Here is a 23788-nt window from a genome sequence, read left to right on the forward strand (position 1 = left end):
ACTCACACAACACACATGCACACACACACATGCACACACAACACACACACACGCACACACAACATGCACACACACATTCTCATACACACACACGCGCACACACACTCATAACACACACGCACATACACTCACAGTCACATACACACACACTCACACACACACTCACACACACACACACACGCTGAAATGCCACTCAGTCATAAGAAGAATGAAATATTGCCATCTGCAACCAGACAGATGGACCTAGAGATTATCACACTAAGAGAAGTGAGTCAGACAAAGGGAAACGTCATATGATATCACTTATATTCGGAATCCAAAATATGACACAGATGAATTTATCAATGAAACAGAAACAGACTCACAGACACAGAGGAGAAATTGTGATTGCCAAGAGGGAGAAGGGGTGCGGAGGGACGCATGAGAAGTTTGGGGTCAGCAGATGGAGACTATCACACAGAGAAAAGCTAAGCAATGAGGTCCTCCTGTGTAGCACAGGGGACTGTGCTCTATATCCTGTGATGAGCTGTATCGGAAGAGAATATGGTAAAGAGCGTATGACGTGAAAGTGAAACTGTTAGTCGCTCAGCTGCATCCAGGTCCTTGCAACCCCGTGGGAGCCCACCAGGCTCCTCGGTCCATGGGATTCTCCAGGCAAGAATACTGGAGTGGGTAGCCATTCCCTTCCCCAGGGGATCTTTCTGACCCAGGGACTGAATCTGGGTCTTCCACATTGTAGGCAGATTCTTTACCATCTGAGACACCAAGGACACATGTCTAATTGAGCTACTCTGCCATTTAGCAGAAATTAACTTTAATAAAATAAATTTTAAATAACTTTTCTTGATTAATATCATGTTGCTTTTAAAATTCCCTTGTGTCTGGCCCAGACACATGGTTGTTCGTGAATCCCTTTGGAAGAGACATTTCTAACACTGCTCTTGGGTTATATTAAGTTCTAGCATTGGAACGGGTAACCGGATGGCATGGCTCTGTTAAAATATGTGATGAGCTGCTCCCATCAGGACAGTGGCACGGTGAACTTCATTAAACAAAAAGCCCAGGACGTCCTAACTTCAGCCCATTGTGCCAGTATTTTGAGATCCTTATTGCATATATTTTGGATTTTGCATTAATGAGCCCACCCAGCTCATAAACTTGATAAATGTGCTTCACAGTTTATTGACCAAGTTACAAATAGAAACTCTGAATAAACAGGCCTGAGGCCAGATTCCAGACGCCACCCCGAAGGCAGCTTCTTGCATGTGGTTCTGATCCTCTAATAAACATTCTTTGTTGGCCTGCTTCTCCCTATCTTGTGAACATGCCTCAGATGCAACTCTATAGAACTGAAGAAACATAGTAATACTAACAAAGATAATAATAAAACCCCACATTGTTGGGCTATGTGTTAGGCAGCAGGCTAATATACATCTTTTTTACATTAGTATTCCATGTCAGTTTGCAAAACGCAAGCAGACCCCCTGTAATTTCTAGGTCTCTGCTCCAGCACCTATTAAACTGCAGCTTTTATTCCAAAACCATGGCTCCCTTTGAAGTTTGAGGTGTGTCTCTAATTCTGCTTCAAAGCTGACACCCTGGAGCTCACATTAATGTATATCTGTGACCAGCATGGCTTCCGTGCTCAGAACACGATGACAAAGTCATCCAACAACTTCTGCTTTCTCTCCTCCTCTTTCCCACACAGCAAAAACCTGCGAGCTGAGGACTCAGCAGGACCAGATTCCAATCCATCATTTCCATTGCCAGGGAGTACGCTCTGGTGGCTAATCTTTGAGGAAGAGGAGAGACGACTAACTCTTCCACATTGGGAATATGTGCAGGAAGGGAATTCGGACAGGAAGGAGAATCGGAGGGCACCACAACTCACATCAAAATGAATGAAGACAGAATGATTCTAGAATGCAAGGTCGATCTCGGCACACCAGCGTCGTCAAGCCTCTCAGTCAGAGGAGCACGATAAGGTGTGATAAGCAAACACACCGAGGGTGGGATTCTCATCCGAACCTCAAAACCAGCAACGCTTCAATCCTTTTCAACAAACTGGACATCTGGCCCTTATCTAGTGAGTTGAAACTTGTGCAGCTTTGTTAACAACGACAAAAACCCAGTTTGAAAGCTAAAGGATCTGGTTTGGACATTTATATTGCTGAGAATAAGGATCTAAACGGCACATGTACTTATTATATAAACTTGACTTACAAGAGCGCCTCTCCTTTAAAGAGCACTGCAGTTCTTAAAGGAATGTTTCTTTAAAATGCTGTCAGATGGTAGCACTTCGGCCTGTAGACACCCCGTTGCTACCGGGTCTTCCAGGAGCGCCATCGGGATCACGTGGCAGCTGTTCCGTATTCACTGACTTCATCGCGGAGCTGAAGGAAGACCTTTTCTATCAGGTCTGAATGCTTAAGCCTGTCTTTCAAGTGCTTCCATAGTTATCCAGACCTAGGCCAGCCTTTTCTTGGTTTATTTATGTATTTTTTTGGCTGCACCATGCAAGCAGGAGGGATCTTAGTTCCCGGACCAGGCATCAAACCCCTGCCCCCGGCACTGGGAGTGTGGAGTCTTAGCCACCGGCCCACCAAGCAAGTCCCTACGCTGGGCTGTCTAACCGAATCCCAGTGGACTCTGGGATTCGCTTTGTGAGCAAATAAGCCATACGAGCCAGAGGGATGTTTAAGTTCTCTTAGTCTACTTTGACCTACCCTGGCTGCCCCCTTGTCTCAACACCCGCGGCACTGGTAATCTGCACCCCACGGATTAATATTAGACTCCACACTTGACTGTTCGGGAGTGAAGCTGTCACTCCTCAAATGCCAGCCACTCCGTACCCACTGTCCAGCTCCTCTCCCAGGTCATGAGAGGTAGGAATCACTTCCTATTTTCAGAGTTGAGGAAAGTGAGGCTTAGAGGGTTTAAATTCTTTGCTCATGTTCAAATAGACAGTCACTGTCAGAGCTGAGATTTGATTCTGTGTCTCTTTGGCTTCAGAGCTCACATTGCTTTTCTACTTCATCATTTGTCTCCTCCAAAGGAAAGTAGGAGAAGAGCCATTTTGAAGATACTCCAAATAAATGCATCATTTACCAACCGCATACACGCACACACACACACAGGCGTGCATGTATTCATACATGTCTGTCCCTCCAAGTGGGTTTCAAGCCTTTCGACGGCAGCAGATGAGTCTGATATTCCCTTTGCACCACACGGGCCGTGAGCTCCAGGAGTGGCACTTGGATACTTAGTTTGTAACCAGTGATGTCACACTTGAGAAAATGAGAGGAGCACTGTCCGCTGAGCACCTGCTACGTCCCGAACGCTCTCCACGTAAATGACGGGCTCTCATCACAGCACCGTGAGACGGACGTGGTCCCTATGTTACAGGTGAGAAAGTAAATGCTCGGAAGGGTTAAATAATCTGCCTAAAGTTATAGAGCCCCATCTTTCTGATTCTGGCTATTATGCCAACTTGCCATCCCCAGGGTTTTTTAAGATCAGCTATTCCAATCTTTTTACTCAACAAGTGAGGAAAAAGAGACCCAAACAGAGTAAGTGACTTTCGCGAGGTCACAGAGCAAATAGTATCCCAATTACTCTGAAATGGTGCAGTCAGTCCACAGAACTGGGCTTAAACATCTTTTTGGCAAGCATAACAAAATGTGAAATTAATTTTCTCAAAGGTTATTTTTGTTTATAATAAGAACTACTTTAGCAATCAAGACTATAAATCAAAATAATGTATAATTTCATATTGACAGCCTTTAGGGGAAAATTTCATTTCTGATGTTCCTAATTGCAGACTTAGAGACTTCGAAATTTGTTTGTTTAAAAGCTTCTCAATTAAAAGAAAGCGAGCTTAGAGTTAGTGAAAATATCAGAATTTTCTAGTGTTTCTCTTTGCTCTCAAAAATTTTACAAGAATGGTTTTATAACCAAATCTTCTTCTAATTTAAAAAAGACAAAGACTGCCATTTTGCTCCTACAAGAAATAAGCTCCTCTAAGAGGATGGAAGCTACTGGAGGGCAGTAAGCTCCCCTAAGAGAATGGAAGCTACTGGAGGGCAGCAATCTGTTCCCCAAGAAATAAGCTCCTCTAAGAGACTGGAAGCTACTGGAGGGCAGTGATCTGTTCCCTGATATTTTTTCAGTGCCTAGGACCTGCACACACACACACACACACATTAAAAAAAATACTCAGCACCAAGAGAGTGATTAAAACTGCTGTGGGATGAGGGAACCTCCCCCTCACATCCATACAGATCTGTTTTCTCTGCATGCAAGAAGACAAGACAAGATCAGAGGTGATTTGGTTCAGTTTCTCTTAACTTCATCGTTTGTATGACCTACTAAAGAAATAAAGCAGATGCCGGTGCAAGAGCCAGTGAGACTGAAATAAATGAGTACCTGAGTGCCAAGCGGTCCTGACTTTTATTTTCAACGGGAAGAGCCGAAATTTCAAAGAGGAACCGGCGCATCTCTCATAGATGCCAAAGGTCAGGAAAGATAAAGCATGGGCGGTTTTTACGTTTAGAAGCTTCGCCAGACTGGCTGGCACAGAGAGATGTCACAGTGGGCCTGACTCACGCCTCAACCCTCGAGCACGTGGGCGAGATGCAGGCTCCTCGGCCGCTGCTGTGTGACCCACAGGGCGGGGTTTTACCCCCGTTCCTTAGTCCTCACTCATTTCCATGGCACGGGGCTGTTACTGTCTGCATTTCTCGGATGAGGAAGCCGAGGCTCGTGGAGGTGGACCGGGACTCAGAGTCTGACCTGTACATCAGTGTGCCTCAAACTTCCATTGTTTGCCAACCTCCTGGGTAGCTTTGGCCACACTGCACATACCCTTGGGGCTTCCCTGGTGCCTCAGCGGTAAAGAAGCTGCCTCCCAGTGCAGGAGACGCAAGTTCGATCCCTGGGTCGGGAAGATCCCCTGGCATCCCACTTCTGTATTCTTGCCTGGGAAATCTCATGGACAGAGGAGCCTGGCGGGCTACAGTCCCTGGGGTCACAGGACTTGGACACGACTGAACAACACCCCACCTGTGGCAGCTGTGGCCGAGAGCGGCTCCCATCTCCCTGCGAGCGGGGCCGCCTCTGAGGGTCACGACTTCAGCGCTCATGACCTCTGTGCTCCCCCCGCGGCTCCTTGGCAGTGACCGAGCCCAGAGAGTGCTGGAAGCCCGACACAGGACCCCTCGCGTGAGCTCTACCTGGCCCCCGCTCAGCAGCACCCCCAGCCAGAGGCCCTCCGGCCCTCTCCTCCTGCCGCTCTGCCCCTCCTGGGCCCCGCAGCCTCTCCCCTCCCACACCTCCCCACGCCCTTCATCCTCCACAGCGGTTTTCCTCCAAGAGATATTCTACATATCAGCTCTGTCTTCATGTCAGCCTCCTGGGGGGACCCCAATTTACTACTATTTACTCAGCACTGTTAACTGTTCAGTTGCTAAGCCATGTCCATCTCTGTGACCCCACGGCCTGCAGCTCGCCAGGCCTCCCCGTCCATCACCATCTCCCGGAGCTGGCTCAAACCCATGTCCGTCGAGTCGGTGATGCCATCCAGCCACCTCATCCTCTGTTGTCCCCTTCTCCTCCTGCCTTCAATCTTTCCCAGCATCAGGGTTTTTCTTTCCAAAGAGTTGGCTCTTTCCATCAGGTGGCCAAAGTATTGGAGCTTCAGCATCAGTCCTTCCAATGAATATTCAGGGTTGATTTCCTTATTAGCATTAGTACCATTAACTACATAACTCTTTCTTTGGATAACTTTTTTTTTTTTCCCCAGCTGCAGCCCGTGGCATGTGGGATCCTTGTTCCCTAACCAGGGATTGAACCCTCACCCCTGCACAGGAAGTGCAGAGTCTTAACCAGTGGACGCCAGGGAGGGCCTCCTCCTTGGATTACTTTTTTAAACTAAATACATGTAACCTCACTTTGAGCAAAATATATGTTAAATCTTGAGCTTATTTAATGTGCTGGTTTTATTTTTCCTAATACATTTTGAATAATACATATGATTATTGAAGTAAAAATGTCTGAATATGAGCCACTTAAATCTATCCCTTGCCACCAGTATATGGATGTAACTTACTCGGAAACTGTTCCCTTCATTATAGTGCTGATAAAATATTTTGTTAAAGAAAAAAAAGAGAGCGAAATTGATGAGGAAGGAGAATAAGGGTGGGTCTGCCGAGCGACATCGCCCAAGGTTTTCACTAAGTATTAGTGCTTGTGTTCCGGGAAGAACCCAGAAGGGAGATTTCTGTACAATGGAAAATAAACGGGAAAAGGTTTCCGAAATCCTGCTGGATTCTGGACAAGAGAAGAAACCGAATACCCAGCGGCATCTGTGTTCACTGCCTTCCTGGCACCGTGCACCAAGACGCACGGATGTGCCACTGGAATTGCTCATCTGGCATCTCCAACTCCCCCTCCCACAACTCCTTGCTCATCTTTGGCCACATTTAAAGCAGGCAAGGGCTCTGAACATGTGTGGCAGCTGAGGTTTGCTCAGCAGGAGGATCACAGAATAGCTCTCAGCATCAGTCGGTGTGCCCACCTCGCCTCCTTGCTCTGCGCCTTCACTCTCCAGGGAAAACTCAGACAGCGGTTTGCGTGTTCCCCTCGGAGGGCGCGCTGTGTGCCTGCCCTGGTGGTGAACTGGTTGATGGCTGTGGTTCTCCAACAGGAGAGCGAGGTCTCAGGGCTGCTGCCACCGAGGCTCTGTAGCTGGGGGAGGAGGGACGGAGCAGCCCAAGGCGGTCCACGGCGCCAGGGCGGGAGGCACCCGAGGACCACCCCCCACCACCCTGCACTAGGAAGAAGACAACCCACAGAACACCACCGCCCTCTGTCCCGAACCGGAGTAATTCCAAGAAGGAAAATTCTACTTGTTCATTTCCTGTTCTTTCCCACAAAACACATGCTTGTAACACGGCAGACGTTGCATTTTTCTCGCGGGGTGAGTTACAAGTCTTCAGCTCAGTGGTGAGTCGAGTCAGCTTGAAGAAGAAGCTCCATGCATCATTGAGCACCGTGGCTGGCCCACCAGAAACCACTTCTCAAGTCACCCTGGCCCCAGAGACTCTCCAAATCTAGAGACTAGGACTTACCTTTTTCCAGAACAGTTTGCCCAGAGGCAGAGAGCTGGGGCCCCCTTTTTCCTTGGCACCATCCTTTGCTGTTTCAGTGGGTGTAGAATTCTTGGCGGCCCCCTGGGGCTCCTGGAGCGTAATGTTGGCTTTGTCTAACTTGAGGTTGGCTGAAGAGGCGGCTGACTTTTCCTCTCCCTATAAAAGTTACAAAAAATGTTAATCATCGCAGGATTTCAAAAGCAAAAGGGCTTTTCTTTACAAATGTGGGCTGAGGCTATGCATGTTAAGTTTCCCTTTCACAACTTTCTGTATTTTCCAAATACTCCATGTGGTTGTGGACTTGTGTTAAAATCTTGGGAAAAGTCCAGATACTTCTCTTCTGCAAAAATATATAGAACCATTATGTATCATATGTATGTTAGTAACACATTAGGGCTCAAGGTGACAGAAAGGGGCACTTGGCTGTTAGAATGTTAGTTTGTGCTGAGGCCACGGGTCTTCTTTAGACTGTGGTCTCTGCAGAAAAGTGTTCTGAACATGCATCTCCAACACACTCGTGTTTGTTTACACGATAAAGATGTATTGTCTTACTGATCCAAAATCTGCAGTGAAAGATGGGTCCTAATGCGTCTGCTTTAGAAGAGAAGGGCTGACAGTCTGCTCTCACTCTGCCTGAGAGGTCACTGCAGTCAGTGGTTCCCAGCCTCATGGGCCCCAAGCACTGGTTCGTGGAAGACAATTTTCCCGCAGACTGGGCTTGAGGGAAGGGTTGCGGGATGGTTCCGGTGCGTTACGTTTACTCTGCGCTTCATTTCTGCTGTTATTATATTGTGATATATGATGAAATAATTACACAACTCGCTTGTTACTCACTCACAGGGCTCTGATACGTGTCTGCGAGTAACTGACCTGTTGCGGTCGCTGGGCAGCCAGACCTCTCTGCTAAGGATCATGGGTATCCGCAGCTGCTCCCTGCTCAGCTCCCTGGCTCAGCCCCTCCTCGGCCATCAGGCATTAGGCTCTCTCTCACAAGGAGCACCCCACCTAGACCCTCGCGGGCTTGGTTCACAGCAGGGCTCTAGCTTCCCCGAGAGCCTCGCGCGGCTGCTGAGCTGAGAAGAGGCAGGGCTCAGGCAGCCGTGCAGGCGACGGGAGCCGCTGTAAGTACACGTGAAGCTTCACTCACCCGCCGCTGCCCGCCTCCTGCTGTGTGGCCCGGTTCTTAACAGGCCACGAATGGGTCCTGGCCCTCGGCCTGGCGGCTAGGGACCCGTGACTACAGTGATCTGTAGTCTACAGAGATCCAAAGTCTAACATCTACAGACTTTGTGTGAGGCACTCGGGGCAGAGGTTTGGGTCTGACGAGCCATCCACAAGCCCCGTGTCTCCACTTGTAGACGCAGCCTCCTCGTCTAAAGTAGATGCCAGTGAGTGGACGGACACTGGCACGGAGCCGCACACTCACTCAGGCCCTGGGCTTCCTGCCTCCCCACCCCCTCCCCAGCCCTCCTCCTCCTCCCCGCACTCTGAGCAGCCAGACCGTGCAGCGGGGGCCATCGGCCCTCCTCGAGACTGCTTCACTGTCCAATGCAAGACACAGTATCTTCTGTGCTGACTTTTTTGATACTAAAAGGGAGTCATTTATGGAGCAGATTCTACATTTGAATCAGGAGCTAAAGGGCCAATGTATAGAAATGACTTTTGTGACAGGTGATCCTGGAATAATCCCAGTTCCATTTAGAAACGTATAAAACCACATAATGCTGCGGTTTAAAATAACCTCTGCCTTGTATCAACAGTGTGATCAAACTGGTTAGGCTCAGACGATTCTGCATTTACGCATGTTCCAAATGGTCTGGGACACCTGGAGCTTTAAATGGTAATTAAATTAACGAGGACTGGTTGAAGGGGAAGTGCCCTCCACCAACTAGCTTGCTGTCTTTTTCAGAAAATAGGAGGGAGACATGCCGATGTATGCATTTACTCGGGAAAACGTGATCAACTGCCCTCTATGACCTGTGACGGATATTGAGTGCTGGGGCGGCGTGTTCTCATGAAGATAGAGACGCCAAACAAATAGTCCCGCAGGTGAGCGTGAAACCCCAGCTATGATGAGTGCCACAGGGCAGAGGGAAGGATTCGGTGCTAAGAGAAGGAGGGCGCTAGACCAGATCTACTATGACAGTCAGGGAGGTCTGACAGAGGAAGGGAGACTGTGCTGTGATCTGAAGGGCAGCTAGAAACTAACTGGGGCAGAGGGAGGAGGCCGCTGGCCCAGGGAAAGGCGTACGCCCAGAGCCCTCAGCAAGCGCCAGAGGCCAGGACAGAAGCAGGAGGAGCAGGAGGGGCCAGGCACGGTCCCCAGCATCAACTTCACTTCTGCTCTCCCGGGAAAATCCCCACTGGCTCGAGGGGTCCGTTTTAGACCAAGAATCTGGGCTAGGGGCGGGGCTGACCTCACTCCCATCTCTTAGCAAGCACTGTTGTTGGCTTAAGTAAGTCATCGGTCCTGCTCTCGTCATACAGGAAATGCTCCATTACTCACTGGGTCCCACACTGTTTTCATTTAAATTCTGCTGCTTTGCTTCCTCTGTTGAGAGGCCGTGTTACCAGCTCAGGGCTGTCCCTTCACAGGTGCTCAGCCTGCTCAGTCAAAGGTGCATGGGAGTTACAAGAAAGAGCTTGGTTCTGGAGCTCTGGCCTTCTACCAGGGCAGGTCCAGTCGCTAAGCCCACAAGACACCTCTGGTTTGGCTGGTTTTGCCTTCTCCCCTCAGCCTCCTGTCTCCCTCAGCCCCTTGAAGAGGGAACTATGGTCCTAGGGAACTGGGCAAAGAGATGTCCAACTTTGAACTCTGATGTAACAGTGATAGAAGGCACCAGTGCCCAGCACCATTCTAAGCCACTGAATGTTGTAACGACAGTCTGATGAGGAAGGAATGCATGACTGTGTCCATACTAGTGGTAAAGAACCCACTCGCTGGTGTGGGAGACACAGGAGACTCAGGTTCGATCCCTGAGTCAGGAAGATCCCCTGGAGAAGGAAATGGCAACCCACTCCAATATTTTTGCCTGGGAAATTCCATGGACAGAGGAGGCTGGTGGGCTACAGTCTGTAGGGTTGCAACAGCTGGACGTGACTAAGCAACTGAGCACGCACGCATGCATTATAGTTAGGGAAGTTTTGGTCCCGGCTGGTTAAACAAGTTGCTTGCGACTGCACTGATCAGGGGACAGAGTTGACCTCTGAATCCAGGGTGGGTGATACTCAAACCTGGACATTCAGTCCCGTGTCTCCTGCATTGCAGACAGATTCTTTACCACTGAGCCACCAGGGAAGCTCATAGTAGGTGCACAGCGATGTAACCAACGTATTGATGTAACTGCTGACTGTGCATCTCTCTGGCCAGACTGAGCTCTTGAAGGTACAAGCTTTTATGTAATTGTCACCGTTACATCCCTAACCCCATTAGATCCTGTATGTGGCTCAAAATGCGTATTAAATAAATAGCAAATTAACTGATGATGGGGACCACAGGAGAGACCCACGCAGGATCCTGCCATGTCATGTTTCTGCCCATCCACCCCCTCGTACAGGGCTGTGGAGTCACAGATTGCCAAGAGTCGTCCTCTCCCTGCCCACACACCTCCTCGCTTCCCAGAGACGTGTTCCAAATGGTGTTCTGCCAGCATCAACTGAATTCATATTCTTTGTTTGCATTACGGTAGAGACTACACAAGTTCTATCCATGTTTTTTGGAGAAAATCTCCTGGGTAGGGTTGCCAGATTTAGCAAATAACAGTGAGACCACAGGATGTCCTGTTAAATCTAAATTTAAGATCAACAGAGGGCAATTTTTTGCCTAAGGATGTCCCAAATATTGCCTGGGACATACTTATTTTTATACTAAAAAATTAGCTGCCATTTATATGAAACTGAGTTGAACTGGGTACCTGTTATTTATCTGACAAACCTACCCGTGAAATTCAAATGTATTAGAATGGGAGGCTGCGTATCAGGGGACCTTACCTTCCTCTGGAGCAACTTTTCATCTTCTTTTCACATTTGGGTGTGGAAGAGGGGAAGTGTTAGTAAGATATAAACACTGTACCAAGAACCAAAAAACAATGAATGTGTGGCAGAAGCTTACGAATCCCATGAGGTAGCTGCTGATATTTTACTGTCTAACCGACAGAGGAGGCACTGAGCCAGCCAGAGTGGGGAAGGGAGCATTTCTGGGCAAAGACACGCTAAACCCACGTCCTCTGTGTGCATGGCTGTGTTCAAAGTCTGCAGGGCGTGTGACAAAGTTTTATGCTGAAGCATCATGTATGATTAAGCCAAGAGAAAAAAGATTCAGATTCAGCAAAGAAATGCTGACCTCCTTATTATTTATAACAACAAATGTATTCCACTGATTAACTCCAGGCTTCTCCATTCTTTTAAACTAAGACAATCCTTTTTATAAGAAGGAAAATTGAGCTATAAAGAAACGAACCTAGGAGTTAACCAGGATTGGTAGCCCTTATATTCTTTTTGAGCAAAACCAGAGGACAGTGTTTTATCCTTGACTTTGCTTGGGTGAGGTCTCCTTTTTGGTCCTGGGTCACAATGAACTCAAGGAGGAGGAGTATCACACCTCCCAGAAGCAGGCATCAAGGTTCACTGATAGACTCTGGCTGGTCTGCTTTAATGGCCCTTTCCCCCTGTCTTTTTGGATGACCGAACAATCCGTTGAGGAAAAGACAAACACTTTCTGAGGCAGGAAGGTAAAAGCCAACAAGGCCCACCAAACTGCCGTCCAAATGAGAGTGAAGAACGCCTGGGACTTGTCCCCTTAGATGACGTAGAACAACAGACTGAATGTGACTCAAGGCAAAGCCTTCGCTCTGCTGGAAGAACCCCAGAAAGGGTCACTTCCACATTACCCAGGAGTCCCAGAGTCCTCTCCTTTCCCCACAGGCACCTGAGGGGCAGGAAGGCAGACCAAGGGTTTCGGGAAGCCCTGGGGATACTGAACTTGGGCGGCCCACCTGTGGGAGGGGAAGAGACTCGGGAATTGGCGTTAAATGGGTGTCAGGGGACACGCAGGTCTGCGGGGGCGGGGGTGGCGCTGGGGGGAGGTGGGCAGTCATATCCGCCTTAAACCTCCAAAGTGCCCTCCTCACACAAGCTCCCTGTTTGGGATTTCAGCTAGATTCCTTTGCCCCAGTCTCTGACCCATTCCACCAGCAGTGACCGAATTGGCTACCGCATCCAGTGGTACCGCCTTTTAATTTCCCCTCCCCCACTGCAGAATCGCTCACCCACCCCCTTCTCTCTGTACAGAACAAAATAACCCTGTAGGGAACTCGAAGGGAGGCTTCATAACAGTTTGTTTATGCAAATATAGATTCAGCCAGGAGAGCTTTCTATGGAGCTTTTATTTGCATACACAGTCCAGGGACTCTAATATCCAGCTGGGGATGTTTTTAAAATCAGTTCATTCAACTTAGTGGAGAATGGTGGACACTTTGAACAACTTTAGAAGCATCCTGGCCCAAGTCAGGGGTCCTTTTAACTGATGACGGCTTTAGACAAATACTGGCATTTTCTTAGACACAAGAAGAATGAAATCTCCAAAGCTGACTTCTCTGTTGTCCTCACTTGTCAAGAATGTGGAGGCAGTTTGTTCTGCCTTCATTCATTGTTTGCGGTGCCTGGGCTTCCAGTTGGGTTCAGTATAAGTTTAGTTAATACAGGGAAGAGATGGAACAGAGCGCGAGGCGGAAAAATCTCGAGGTTAGAAAAGTGTTTCCCAAAGTGCAGAAAGCAGACCATCGGTGGGACGAGAGACGACTTTGGGTTGAGCCAAGATTCGATATTAAATAATATTAAAACTGTGAAAATACTCCTCCTTTTTCAATTCTCATCTTTGTAAGACAATTCAGGAGGAAATCTCAGTCTGATTCTGGTAGAGAAATGTTTTTAACATTTCCCTACCGTTGGCTAAGTGCCTTTCCATAAATCTAGAAAGGCCAACGGTTCAGAGCTTAACATGAGCCAGGTAGCTAGAAGGTAATATCTTTTTTTATTGCTTATATAATGGTACCTTCTTATGAAAATTGATTCTGCTTTTCCAAGTGTGATGTAATGTCAAGTTTCAAGATAAGTTTAAATAAGGAGTAAGTCAATTTCAATATAAAAATATTTAATAGATATGAAAGTCTTTCAGTTGTGTCTGACTCTTTGCAACCCCACGGACTATACAGTCCATGGAATTTTCCAGGCCAGAACATTGGAGTGGGTAGCCTTTCCCTTCTTCAGGGGATCTTCCCAACCCAGGGATCGAACCCAGGTCTCCCACATTGCAGGCGGATTCTTGGCCAGCTGAGCCACCAAGGAAGCCCCAAGTAAATAGTGGTATATCTCAAAAATGATGGGGCAGGTATGCAAACATTCAACATTTGGGAAACACTGGGTTAGAAGAATCTTAGAACCCTGGTCGACACTAGTAATCTGAGACATTTGTAACTATGAGGACTTTAAAAAAATCACTGAAAATTGTCTCACATAGTATTTAATTTCCCTGTAATGAGCCCCACCACCCAAGGCTCTGTCTTCACTGAAGAGGAGCTGGGTGGACACAGGATGTGCAGGTTAGCCACAGAATGAAGACCAGGGTTCTGTTTTTTTTCCCTCCTAGTTTAACGAGATACAGACCTTATGCCTAAAGAATTTTCTGAAGGCGAGTCCTAGCCTGGGGCTATGCAGGTGCTTTTTCTTGGCGCCTTTAGCCTGGACCTCGGATGTCTTCTGCCCGGCTTGTCCATCAGAGACACTTTCTCCCTTAGATGCCTTTCGGGCAACAGCAGTCACAGCTCAGAACTTTGTTTTTAAACAAAACCCATATTTCTCTTTTGTTTTTAAGTGCGGTAATCCTGGTTGTCAATTATCTACTGATACACCACCCCCATCTTCCAATCACAAGGTATCATGTGAACACTTATCTTTGTCAAACTCTCAGACTTGGCTAAAGAGCACTGTCACCGTCTATTTTTCTTACACGTTGATTTTCAACACGGTAACCTATTTAAATGACCCAGATTAGCGCAACTCCATCTGCTAAAGATGATGACAAGATTTTTAAGCTTTGTCTATAGGTCATGAAATAACCAGGCGAAAATTTTTTTAACACGAAGGAGAGAATGAAGTCCCTACTGGATGGCTTTAAATATCTAAATGCTATTGTCATGTGAAAAAGGAAAAAATATATACCTGAAGATAAGCAACTTGTTTTTGCATCCTGGACTCAAGGCAAATCCTGCCACTAAGTGGCTTTAATTCTCAAACTGATCTCCCCTTTTTTGGTATTAGAAACCTCAGGGGAACAGTATTACCCACAAAAGATTCAACTGATTTCTAGATGGGCAGATCTCCTGGGCAAAAGATGTTTCTAGAATGAGCCAATCCTCTGAGCCAAAATGAGACAAGATTGGGACTAAACTAGCCCAGTTACAATTATTCAGAATTGCTGACTCAAGTCATAAATGCTGGGGGATTTTGAGTGTGCTAAAAATTGCCCAGAGCCAAATGAGAAGATGGACAAAGGTTTCAAAGGCACGAATCGAAGAACCTCAGTAGAAAACATGTCCAGGAGGCAAGCGTGTGAACCAGGTTGGAAGGTCTGTTTGTGGGTGTCACAGGCAACCTACATTCACAAAACCCTCTTTTGAGATCCAGTTGCCTCAGTAATGAACCCACCCCTCTCTGGGCAGAACCATGAGATTTTTATCTATAGGTACTTTCTGCTGGGACCACATTCTAGGTGAGGCAGGAGCAGCTGATGAGAGGGAGGGCCCCAGGTCACTCGGAAAGCCACACGTCACACCCACACACCCTCCTGTTTCTAAACAATGCAAGTCGCAGAACCCAACGAGAAACCCATGGACCCAACCAGTCACTGAACTTGACCCTAGCAGCCTTGTAGCAAATAAATCACTTTATAGGAAAATGCACGTAGATGCCTCAGATATATCTTTCTTTTTCCCCCCCAATGGAAAAAGAAAATTCTAGAGGAACCGATCAATACAAGCCAAATGTAATCCTGGTGTCCAATCTGTCCTGCAGGGATTGGGGAAACAGGAATCACCTACATTTGAGTAGAGCTCCCTGGGCTTACCAGGCATGGTCACACCTTCAGTCCTGGGGGTGGGGAGATAGAAGTTTTATTGCCTCAACTTTACAGATGAGGAAATTTGGGTTCAGATGGGTTAGGATCACACAGCCTTCGAGTAGCAGGACTGTGGCTTGAACACAGGTCTGAGACAAATTCTAGGATCTTTTTCATAGCTCAGCCCCTTCAAACATGGGAAGCAGATGGACCAAGTTGGCCAAGCCGTTTGTTTGGTCCCAGTGTCTTTCAAAGCACTTTCAGTCACCAAAAGGAGGACACAAGACACTTCTCTGTCACCAAGTTAAGTTTTCCTCGTGATTCCCGGGAAATTCAAACCATGTGTCCTACTAAAGAAAACCGGCTCTGTCTAGTGTAAAGCGAAAACATCTCTAGAAAGTTGCCGTTCTAGACAAAATGTACTTGGAGGGGAACCGGCTGAATTTCTAGGATGACGGTGAGAAAGGGCACGCTCTCCAGGGCATCCTAACCCCTCCATTTGGCAGGTGTCAACTTGCGACTGTTTCATGCCACGAAGCGATTGCCGTTGCAGTAGACATTAACTTTTTTTTCAAATGACATGAAAAACAAAGCAGGACCTAGGTTTTTAAAACCAAGAGCCTAGAGGCTTGCATCTGCTTTAAACTGGTCCCACCGCTGTCTTACTTCCAGTGGCTTTCACTCTGTTCCCTGGGTCTCCCCACACACAACGAAAAAGACTAAGATGACATATAATTGTTAGCAGTCTGTTCTAATTCTGTGTAAGAAATTGTTTTTTGTGACATTATTTAGCCACAATTGGCACATATTTCAAGTTTTCCACCAAAATTTTCGTTAAAATACCATTAACGTAAATGGAACATTTTAAGGACAACCTAATGGCAGTATTAAATTGCTAAATATGTATATATGTATCTACACATACACATAAAATTCAAAAAACAAAGAGGACATAACCCAAATCCAGTTCCACACACAAACCCAAATATAAACATGCTTCAGGCTACCTACCGTGTCTTCCGTATCTTTTTTTGTTTCAGCTTTGTTAGGCGAAACCTTAAAAGTTTGAAAAAAACAGATGTTACAAACCATAGCTCTTTAGGGTGATTTTCTTTCTTTCTTTTTTTTTTTTTCTCTCTCTCTCTCTTTCCTTTCTTTTTTTGGCCTTGCTGCAGAATCATAGTTCCCCAACCAGGTACTGAACCCAGGGGCCCATGGTGAAAGCATCAAGTCCTAAACGCTGGGCTCCCAGGGAAGTCCTTATTGCATATTTTTATTTAACACAGTCCAATTTACTCTACAGGTAAGGAATATAATAAGAAATCCTGGTAATGCCTAGGTATAGAAAAGTTAATGAAGTTAGTATTTCACAGCGAAATGCCTCAGATCTCATACATTCACCCAGAGCTTGACCCCATTCAAGACTGTCTCCTGGAAGGCCACAGACTTTCCAGCGAGGCTCCCGCTGATCCAAACAAACAGACAGCCCTTTGGTGTCTGTCGCACACGCTGTTGATTTTTTTCTATTTTATCTTTTGAAGCTGGTCTTGGTCTTTGGAAATGGTCCAAACGCTTGAAGCTGTCTGTTTAATTACGCATGCACTCACTCAGCCCTTTTCTGAGTGTCTGGCATGGGCCACGCTGTGGGCCCTGAAGAGTCAGAGATAAGCAAGCAATGGAAGGCGTGGGTCCTTGCCTTGACCTGACGAGCGCTTTAGACGTAACAAGATAGAAAGTGACTTCGACAGTTCGATTTGCCATTTGAGTGGCAAAAACGCTTTGACAGGTCAGCAACTCAAGGACGTTTTTTCCAATTATTTTTATGGTCAATGACTATAAGACACCAACTGCGGAAGAGCTCCGTGACCACATGGCTCGCGTCGTGCTGAAAGCAAAAGGAGGGGGGCAGCCGAGGATGAGATGCTAAGTAGCGCCACGGACCCCACGGACGTGGATCTGAGAAACCCCAGGAGAGTGAAGGGCAGGGAGCCTGGCGTGCTGCAGTCCATGGGGCCGCAGAGAGTCGGACACGACTTCGCCACTGAACAACAACAGCGTGGCTATAGTTTGGTCACCTGCCATGCTTCTCGCAGTTGCCAGCAGTAAAGACTCCTTCGCTGAAAGCCAATTCCCTTACGAAACACCTTCCCCTGTTCTCCAGGGTCCGGCTGCACCAAGACGACACCCTGTTTAGAGCAGTGCCATTCAAGCCTGTGGCATTCTTAAAACTAGCAAAACTTTCTCGCAATAGAACGTAGGAACAGAGAAGAAAAAGAGTTGAAATTACTTACCAGGGTTTTAAAGAAGCTCATGATGGAACTGTTCTCTGCCTGGGTGTCCTCCTTTGCAATCTCCAGTTGCTCAGGGTCCCCGGGGACGGAGCGGCTCACAGTTGGGACTTCCTGTCCTCCCTTTCCCTTGCCGTCAACTAAGTCCTAGGATCGAGACAGAGTTTTCACGGTTGCAACTTGTTGAATGTGGACTCTCAAAGTAATATTTTTGCTTCCCGCCTCTTTCTCCCTTACCCGCTAATTCCAGCCATACTTCTTCAGCCCACGGTGGTGCAGAACAATCAGGGGTTTATGAGAGTCACTCTTCCTTCCCCGCCCCCTCTTTCTAACAGAATCAGCATCTGCAGTCAGTCGGAGGGACTTTGTCTGGAGCCAGAGGCCAGCAAACACAGCAGGGCGCGGTGCATCCCAAACAAAACCCTCTTCTCCCAGCTCTGGAGAAAGGCTGTGCAGGATGCCGGCGCTCTGTGGATCCCCAGTTTGATTGTGGGAGATCCTTCTATTTGGTTTCCCACCGTCCCCACGCTGGTGGATTGTATCAACTAAGAAACGCACTGATGTTTTAGAATAATAATCCCGTCTTCAGGATCTGGGAGTTTATTGGTGAAAAGCTGGGGTACAGGGATGGACTTCCTCTTCTAACCCACCCAGGACAGCAGGATGCTTGCCAAAGTGGCCTCTTTTGTTTTCTTCACTCCCACGACCTTGGGCCAAGCCAGGTGACCTCAAACCCATCCATTCTGCAGGCTTGGGCTCAAGTTTACATTCTTCGCTGAAGTCTTTCCGGGTCACAGCACTCACAGGACCTGTTCCCTTCTTTGGGTTTCCAGATCGCCTCCCCGTGCTGAATCACTTGGCACATAGGTTAGCCTAGTGCCAAGGACCAAGCCAGAAGAGTCTGCATCAGCAACGGGGCTTTCTTTGGCACTTCCCTGGTGGTCCAGACTCAGCACTGCCAACACAGTGGGCGTGGGTTCGACTCCTGGTTGGGGAGCTAAGGTCCCGCATGGCGTGGCTGAATAGAGAATGGGGCTGCTGTTTTCTGAACAGCTATGAAAATGTATAAACACATTTTGGTGGATATTTTAAAAGGTAACAACGTGTGTATTCCACAAAGTTTTCCTCAGCTCCAGAGCTCTCTCTAAATGGAGCAGCGCTTCTTGTGAAATGCCTCTGAAAGAGCTGGAACTTCATAAAACCCAACTCAGATCAGAGCCACAGCTCTAAGTTCTCAGCTTTTCTAGTTCATTCCAGGCAACGCGAGTTTTACCTGGGAAGAGATGCCCCGTTAAACCTAGTATACCTTCTTGTTCATGCTGCGCGCTGTGCTGTGCGAAGCCCCTTCAGTCGTGTCCGACTCTTTGAGACCCCATGGATTGTAGCCCACCAGGCTCTTCCATCCATGGAATTCTCCAGGCAAAAATGCTAGAGTGGGTTGCCATGCTCTCCTCCCGGGGATCTTCCTGACCCAGGGACTGAACCTATGTCTCTTACATCTCCTGCACTGGCAGCGGGGGTTCTTTGCCATTAGTGCCACCTGGGAAGCCCTTTCCTGTTCATATTAGACGTCTAATATGAGTTGAATTTTTGGTAATTCCAAGGTACAATTCGGATCCAGGTGGTTAAGCAGGTTGATAAAGAGGATGGCTGAAAATTTTGTGTCTAGCAGACGAGTGGCCTCTGAGGTGCATGCTCGTGGTAAAGAACTCACCTGCCAACGCAAGAGGCAGGGGTTCAATCCCTGGGTTGGGAAGATCCCCTGGAAAAGGTAACGGTAACCCACTCCCGTGTTCTTGCCTAGGAAAACCCATGGACAGAGGAGCCTGGCGGGCTACAGCCCATGGTGTTGCCAAGAGTTGGACACAACTGAAGCACCTTGGCATCAGCGTGTGGTGCGCCTGTGGGCGATGGTTTGCTTTTAGGTGGTGCGTACACATGGACACATACAGACGCAGGAAGTTGTTCTGTAGGAGTGTTTGTTTGGAAAGATACTTCTTTGGTACAACGAACAGTTTTGCTTGGATAGAATTGAGTAGAAAAACTTTAGATGAAATACTAAATCAAAAACATTACATAAATCACCGAACAGGTGTGTGTAAGATGAGCCAGCATGGATGTGATACCAGCACTAAATCTGACGATGTGCCCCAGCAGGCCTGCTGGAGCTGATCCTCGGAGAGAGTTACTTATTTCTCCCCACTCATTCATTCATGCACCTTCGTTCAGCAACATGGCGGGGGAATCCTGACCAGGCGCAAACTGTAGAGCGGCCCCCGGGGTGAGTGCCGCCCCGGAGCCAGCCCGCCCGGACTCCGCCCTCGGCTCCGGTCACACCCCTGGCTTCGCCCAGACTCCGCCCTCTGCTCCGGTCACACCCCTGCCTTCGCGGGCGTGTGCCCTGATGCCTGTGCCCAGAGTGCTCGTGGGCCAAAAGAGCAGCCCCTGCCTCTGAGGGCCGTCGGGGCGTCAGCGGGACGATCTGTCTAGAGGGTTTAGCGCGTGTGTGGCACGCACTGTCGTTTTGCTGTTCAGTTGCTCAGTCGTGTCGGACTCTTCGTGACCCCACGGACGCAGCACGCCAGGCTCCCCTGTCCTCCACTATTGCTCAAACGCATGTCCATTGAGTCGGTGATGCCGTCCAGGCATCTCACCCTCTGTCGTCCCCTTCTCCTCCCGCCTCAATCTTTCCCAGCATCAGGGTCTTCTCAAATAAGTCAGTTCCTCGCATTAGGTGGCCAAAGTATTGGAGCTTCAGCTTCAACATCAGTCTTCCTAATGGATATTCAGGACTGATTTCCTTTAGGATGGACTGGTTGGATCTCCTTGGAGTCCAAGGAACTCTCAAGAATGTTCTCCAACACCACAGTTTGAAAAGCGTCAAGCACACAGTAAACATTCAGTAAACGCTGGTACTGTCATCGTCACTGTTAAGTTACTGAGCCTCATCCTGAGCCTGGTGAGATTGACAAAATTGAACCAGACACGCTCCTGCCTCGAAGTGCTTACAGTCTCATGGTGGATAAAGGCCGGCAGAGAAGGAGAAGAACTTGGGTAAAAGGATGCATGAGTCCCACGAGCCCACTTAGCTGCCATTCAGAATCAGCTGGGCAGCATTTTACACCAGCGTTAACACCCAGACACTCCCTCAACCAATCTGATCAGAATGTCTGGAGGTGAGGCTCAGGCATCATCATTTTTAGAGCCTCTGGGTGATTGCAACGTGCATCAAGGTTGAGAACAGCTGAGCTAAGGGACGAGGAAGGGCTGAAGATGGAGCGGCACCTGCCCTCGGGCCTGGAGCCTGAGCTGCGGGTGGACACGTGGGGTGGGGCGGGCTGGGGTGGAGAGGAGTTTCAGACGGCAGGAAGGACATGAAAGGAAAGGATGAGGTGGGAACCCGGGCGGGAAGGGCTTCAGGGGCAGGTTATTCAGTTCGACTGAGATCCAGGGGGCAAGACAGGCTTCCCAGGCAGCTCAACGGTAAAGAACCCACCTGCAATGCAGGAGACCCCAGGAAACCCCAGTTCAATTCCTGGGCCGGGAAGATCTGCTGGAAAAAGGATAGGCTACCCTCTCCAGTATTCTGGCCTGGAGAATTCCATGGACTGTATAGTCCATGGGGTTGCAAAGAGTCGGACACGACTGAGCGACTTTCACTTTCTTTCACCGGTGGTCCAGTGGTTAAGAATCCACCTGCTGAACAGAAGGTATAGGTTTGACTGCTGGTCCAGGAAGACCCCACGTGCCACAAATCCTGTGCGCTAGAGCCTGCGCTCCGCGACAAGAGAAGCTGCCGCAGTGAGGAGCCTGGGAACCGGAACCAGAGGAGCCCCCGCTCGCCACAGCTAGAGAGGGCCTGCGCGCAGCAGTGAAGACCCCGAGCAGCAGGAATGAAATAAATAAAATAAATAAACAGAAAGTTTAAAAAGATTAAAAAGTTTATACAAGCATTACAGGAGAGGGCTGAAAAAGTAGGAATGAAGAACCGCTCAAAAGTCTCCACAATCCGAGAACAAGTAAATAAAGCAACGTGGAATTTACCTATGGACCACGTGATGGGATATTCTGCAGCCATGCATTCTTTGAGGAATGTGGAATGAGAAGGAAAAATGTCCAGGGTAATATCATTACAATGATAATGATCAGCCTTTATGTGTCAGGCCCAATGCTAAGCTAGTTAAAAAGAGCTCATTTAGTTCTTATAACGATTTGTAACTCCATTTTTACTGATGAATAAATTGATTCATGAAAAGAATAAATAACTTGCCTTTGATCTTAGACTGAAGCTAGGATTTGACCTTAGGTCCAAATGATTTCAGAAGCAAAAACTTTTAAGCACCATCTACACTGCCTCACACCTCCCTTCCTTCAGGGGTTTACCCAAATGTCACTTTGTACAGAGAGGTATCCTGCTTTAATTCCCCTCGTCTCTGTTCCTCTTCCTTGCTATTTTCCCCACATTTGTCATCATTCACATATAACACACGTTCGATCCCTGGGTCGGGGAAGATCCCCTGGAGTAGGAAATGGCAACCCACTCCAGTGTTCTTGCCTGGGAAGTCCCCTGGACAGAGGAGCCTGGTGGGATAGAGTCCATGGGCTCACAAAGAGGCAGGCCCGACGGAGCGCACACAACAGCAACAACATGTAACACACTTCGACCAAAGCCATACTCGAGCTTAGTGTGTGATACAGGCTTTTATATTAAAGGACTCTTTATATTGAAGATGTAGGGACACCTGGGTGGCCATCTAAAAAGTTAACACAGCGCCATGATCCTGAGTGTGTGTGTGTGTGTGTATGCGTGTGTGAAGTTGCTCAGTCGTGTTCGACTCTTTTTGCGGCCCCGTGGACTGCAGCCCACCAGGCTCCTGTGTCCATGGGATTCTCCAGGCGAGAACACTGGGGTGGGTTGCCAATTCCTTCTCCAGTGCCATAATCCTGCTCCAGGGAAAATCTAAATGGATAAACACACTAGAAGAGCAGCTGGGAAAAACGTCCATAATCTTGGACTGAAAGAGCTTTTGTAACTTTGACTGAAACTCCAAAAGTCGTGAAAGGAATGGTCGACGGTCGAAAAGTCCAAATGTTTGAAGACGTTCTGTGAGGAGGCTGGGGTGAGAAGCAGGCGCCCTCGTGTTTTACTGAGTGAAGTGCAAGTAACTTCAGTCCTGATGGAAGGTGGGTCGGAATTTTGGCACTACCAACTAAAATTAAAAACATATATATTCTTTTAAGGAGTTCCCTGGTCCAGTGGTTAAGAATCTGTCTCCAATGCAGGGGATGTGGGTCGATCCCTGACCGGGGAACTTGAGATCCCAAACACTGTGGAGCAACTGAACTCCCTGAGCGGAAACCAGCGAGGCCGTGCCCCGTGGTGCAGACCCTGCGTGCTGCACCCAAACGGGTGACGGATGAAGGGTACTGTAAAAAGCATATATTCCATTACCCAGCGATTCCACTCCTAAGAGTTGAGTTTAAAACTCAGTTCACGTTAAGTATGAAATAACAAGCTTATTTATTACAAATACACAAGCTTATTTACTACAATGAGGTCACAGCAAATGCTTGGAAGCCTGCCAAATGTGATCAATAAAGTCCTGGTTGAATAACTCATGGTACATCCATTCATTGGAAAACTATGTGTCCCAGATTTGGAAGCTGTATGGACATAGACAGTGGTGTCAGCTGGGGAAAGAAAGCATGAGCTAGAACACTGTGTAGTATGTTACCGTTTGCTTAAGCAAGAAGGAGCGTGAATTTAAGCTTGTCTTTCGCTTGCATATGCTCAGGAAAGATTCATTTAAAAATACAAACAGTGATTATCTGTCCGGAGCGGCATTGCTGGACAAGTACACCATTTAATAATTTCTTATTTTGAGCCATGTGAACGCATTCTGTATTAAAAAATTAAAATTAAAACAAAATGTGTGACTTCCCTGGTGGCGCACTGGCGAAGGGTCCACCTTCAGGGGACGCAGTTTCAACCCCCGTCTGGGAAGAGAAGCAGCTAAGGCCGTGGGCCCCAACTACCGAGCCGGTGCTCTGGAGCCGGGAGCCGCAAGAACTGAGCCCGCGCGTCCTGCAGCCCCGCTCCACGGCAAGGGAAGACACCGCAACTACAGACGAGCCTGCTCCGCAATGAGGACCCAGCACGAACAAAGCTAAAGAAACACAACAAGACGGGGACGACTGGTTCCAGATTTCCAGAAGACACCAGAGAGCCAGACAGCACC

At 48.0% G+C, this 23788-nt stretch overlaps 1 protein-coding gene across 1 annotated transcript in view; it reads right to left on the reverse strand.

Moving 5' to 3' along the window:
- The window catches only part of BCAS1 (brain enriched myelin associated protein 1), a 95917-nt gene that overhangs the window by 27619 nt on the left and 44510 nt on the right, over positions 1-23788 (reverse strand). Inside the window, exons 5-8 of the mRNA XM_068986842.1 lie at positions 17553-17696; positions 16273-16317; positions 13812-13946; positions 7128-7304 (exon numbers count right to left, since the gene is read on the reverse strand). Of these exons, the coding sequence (XP_068842943.1) occupies positions 7128-7304; positions 13812-13946; positions 16273-16317; positions 17553-17696 (501 nt within the window). The remainder of the gene's footprint in view (positions 1-7127; positions 7305-13811; positions 13947-16272; positions 16318-17552; positions 17697-23788) is intronic.

This window comes from Capricornis sumatraensis, chromosome 15 (assembly GCF_032405125.1).
Source record: "Capricornis sumatraensis isolate serow.1 chromosome 15, serow.2, whole genome shotgun sequence".
In the NCBI taxonomy this organism is placed as follows: domain Eukaryota; kingdom Metazoa; phylum Chordata; class Mammalia; order Artiodactyla; family Bovidae; genus Capricornis; species Capricornis sumatraensis.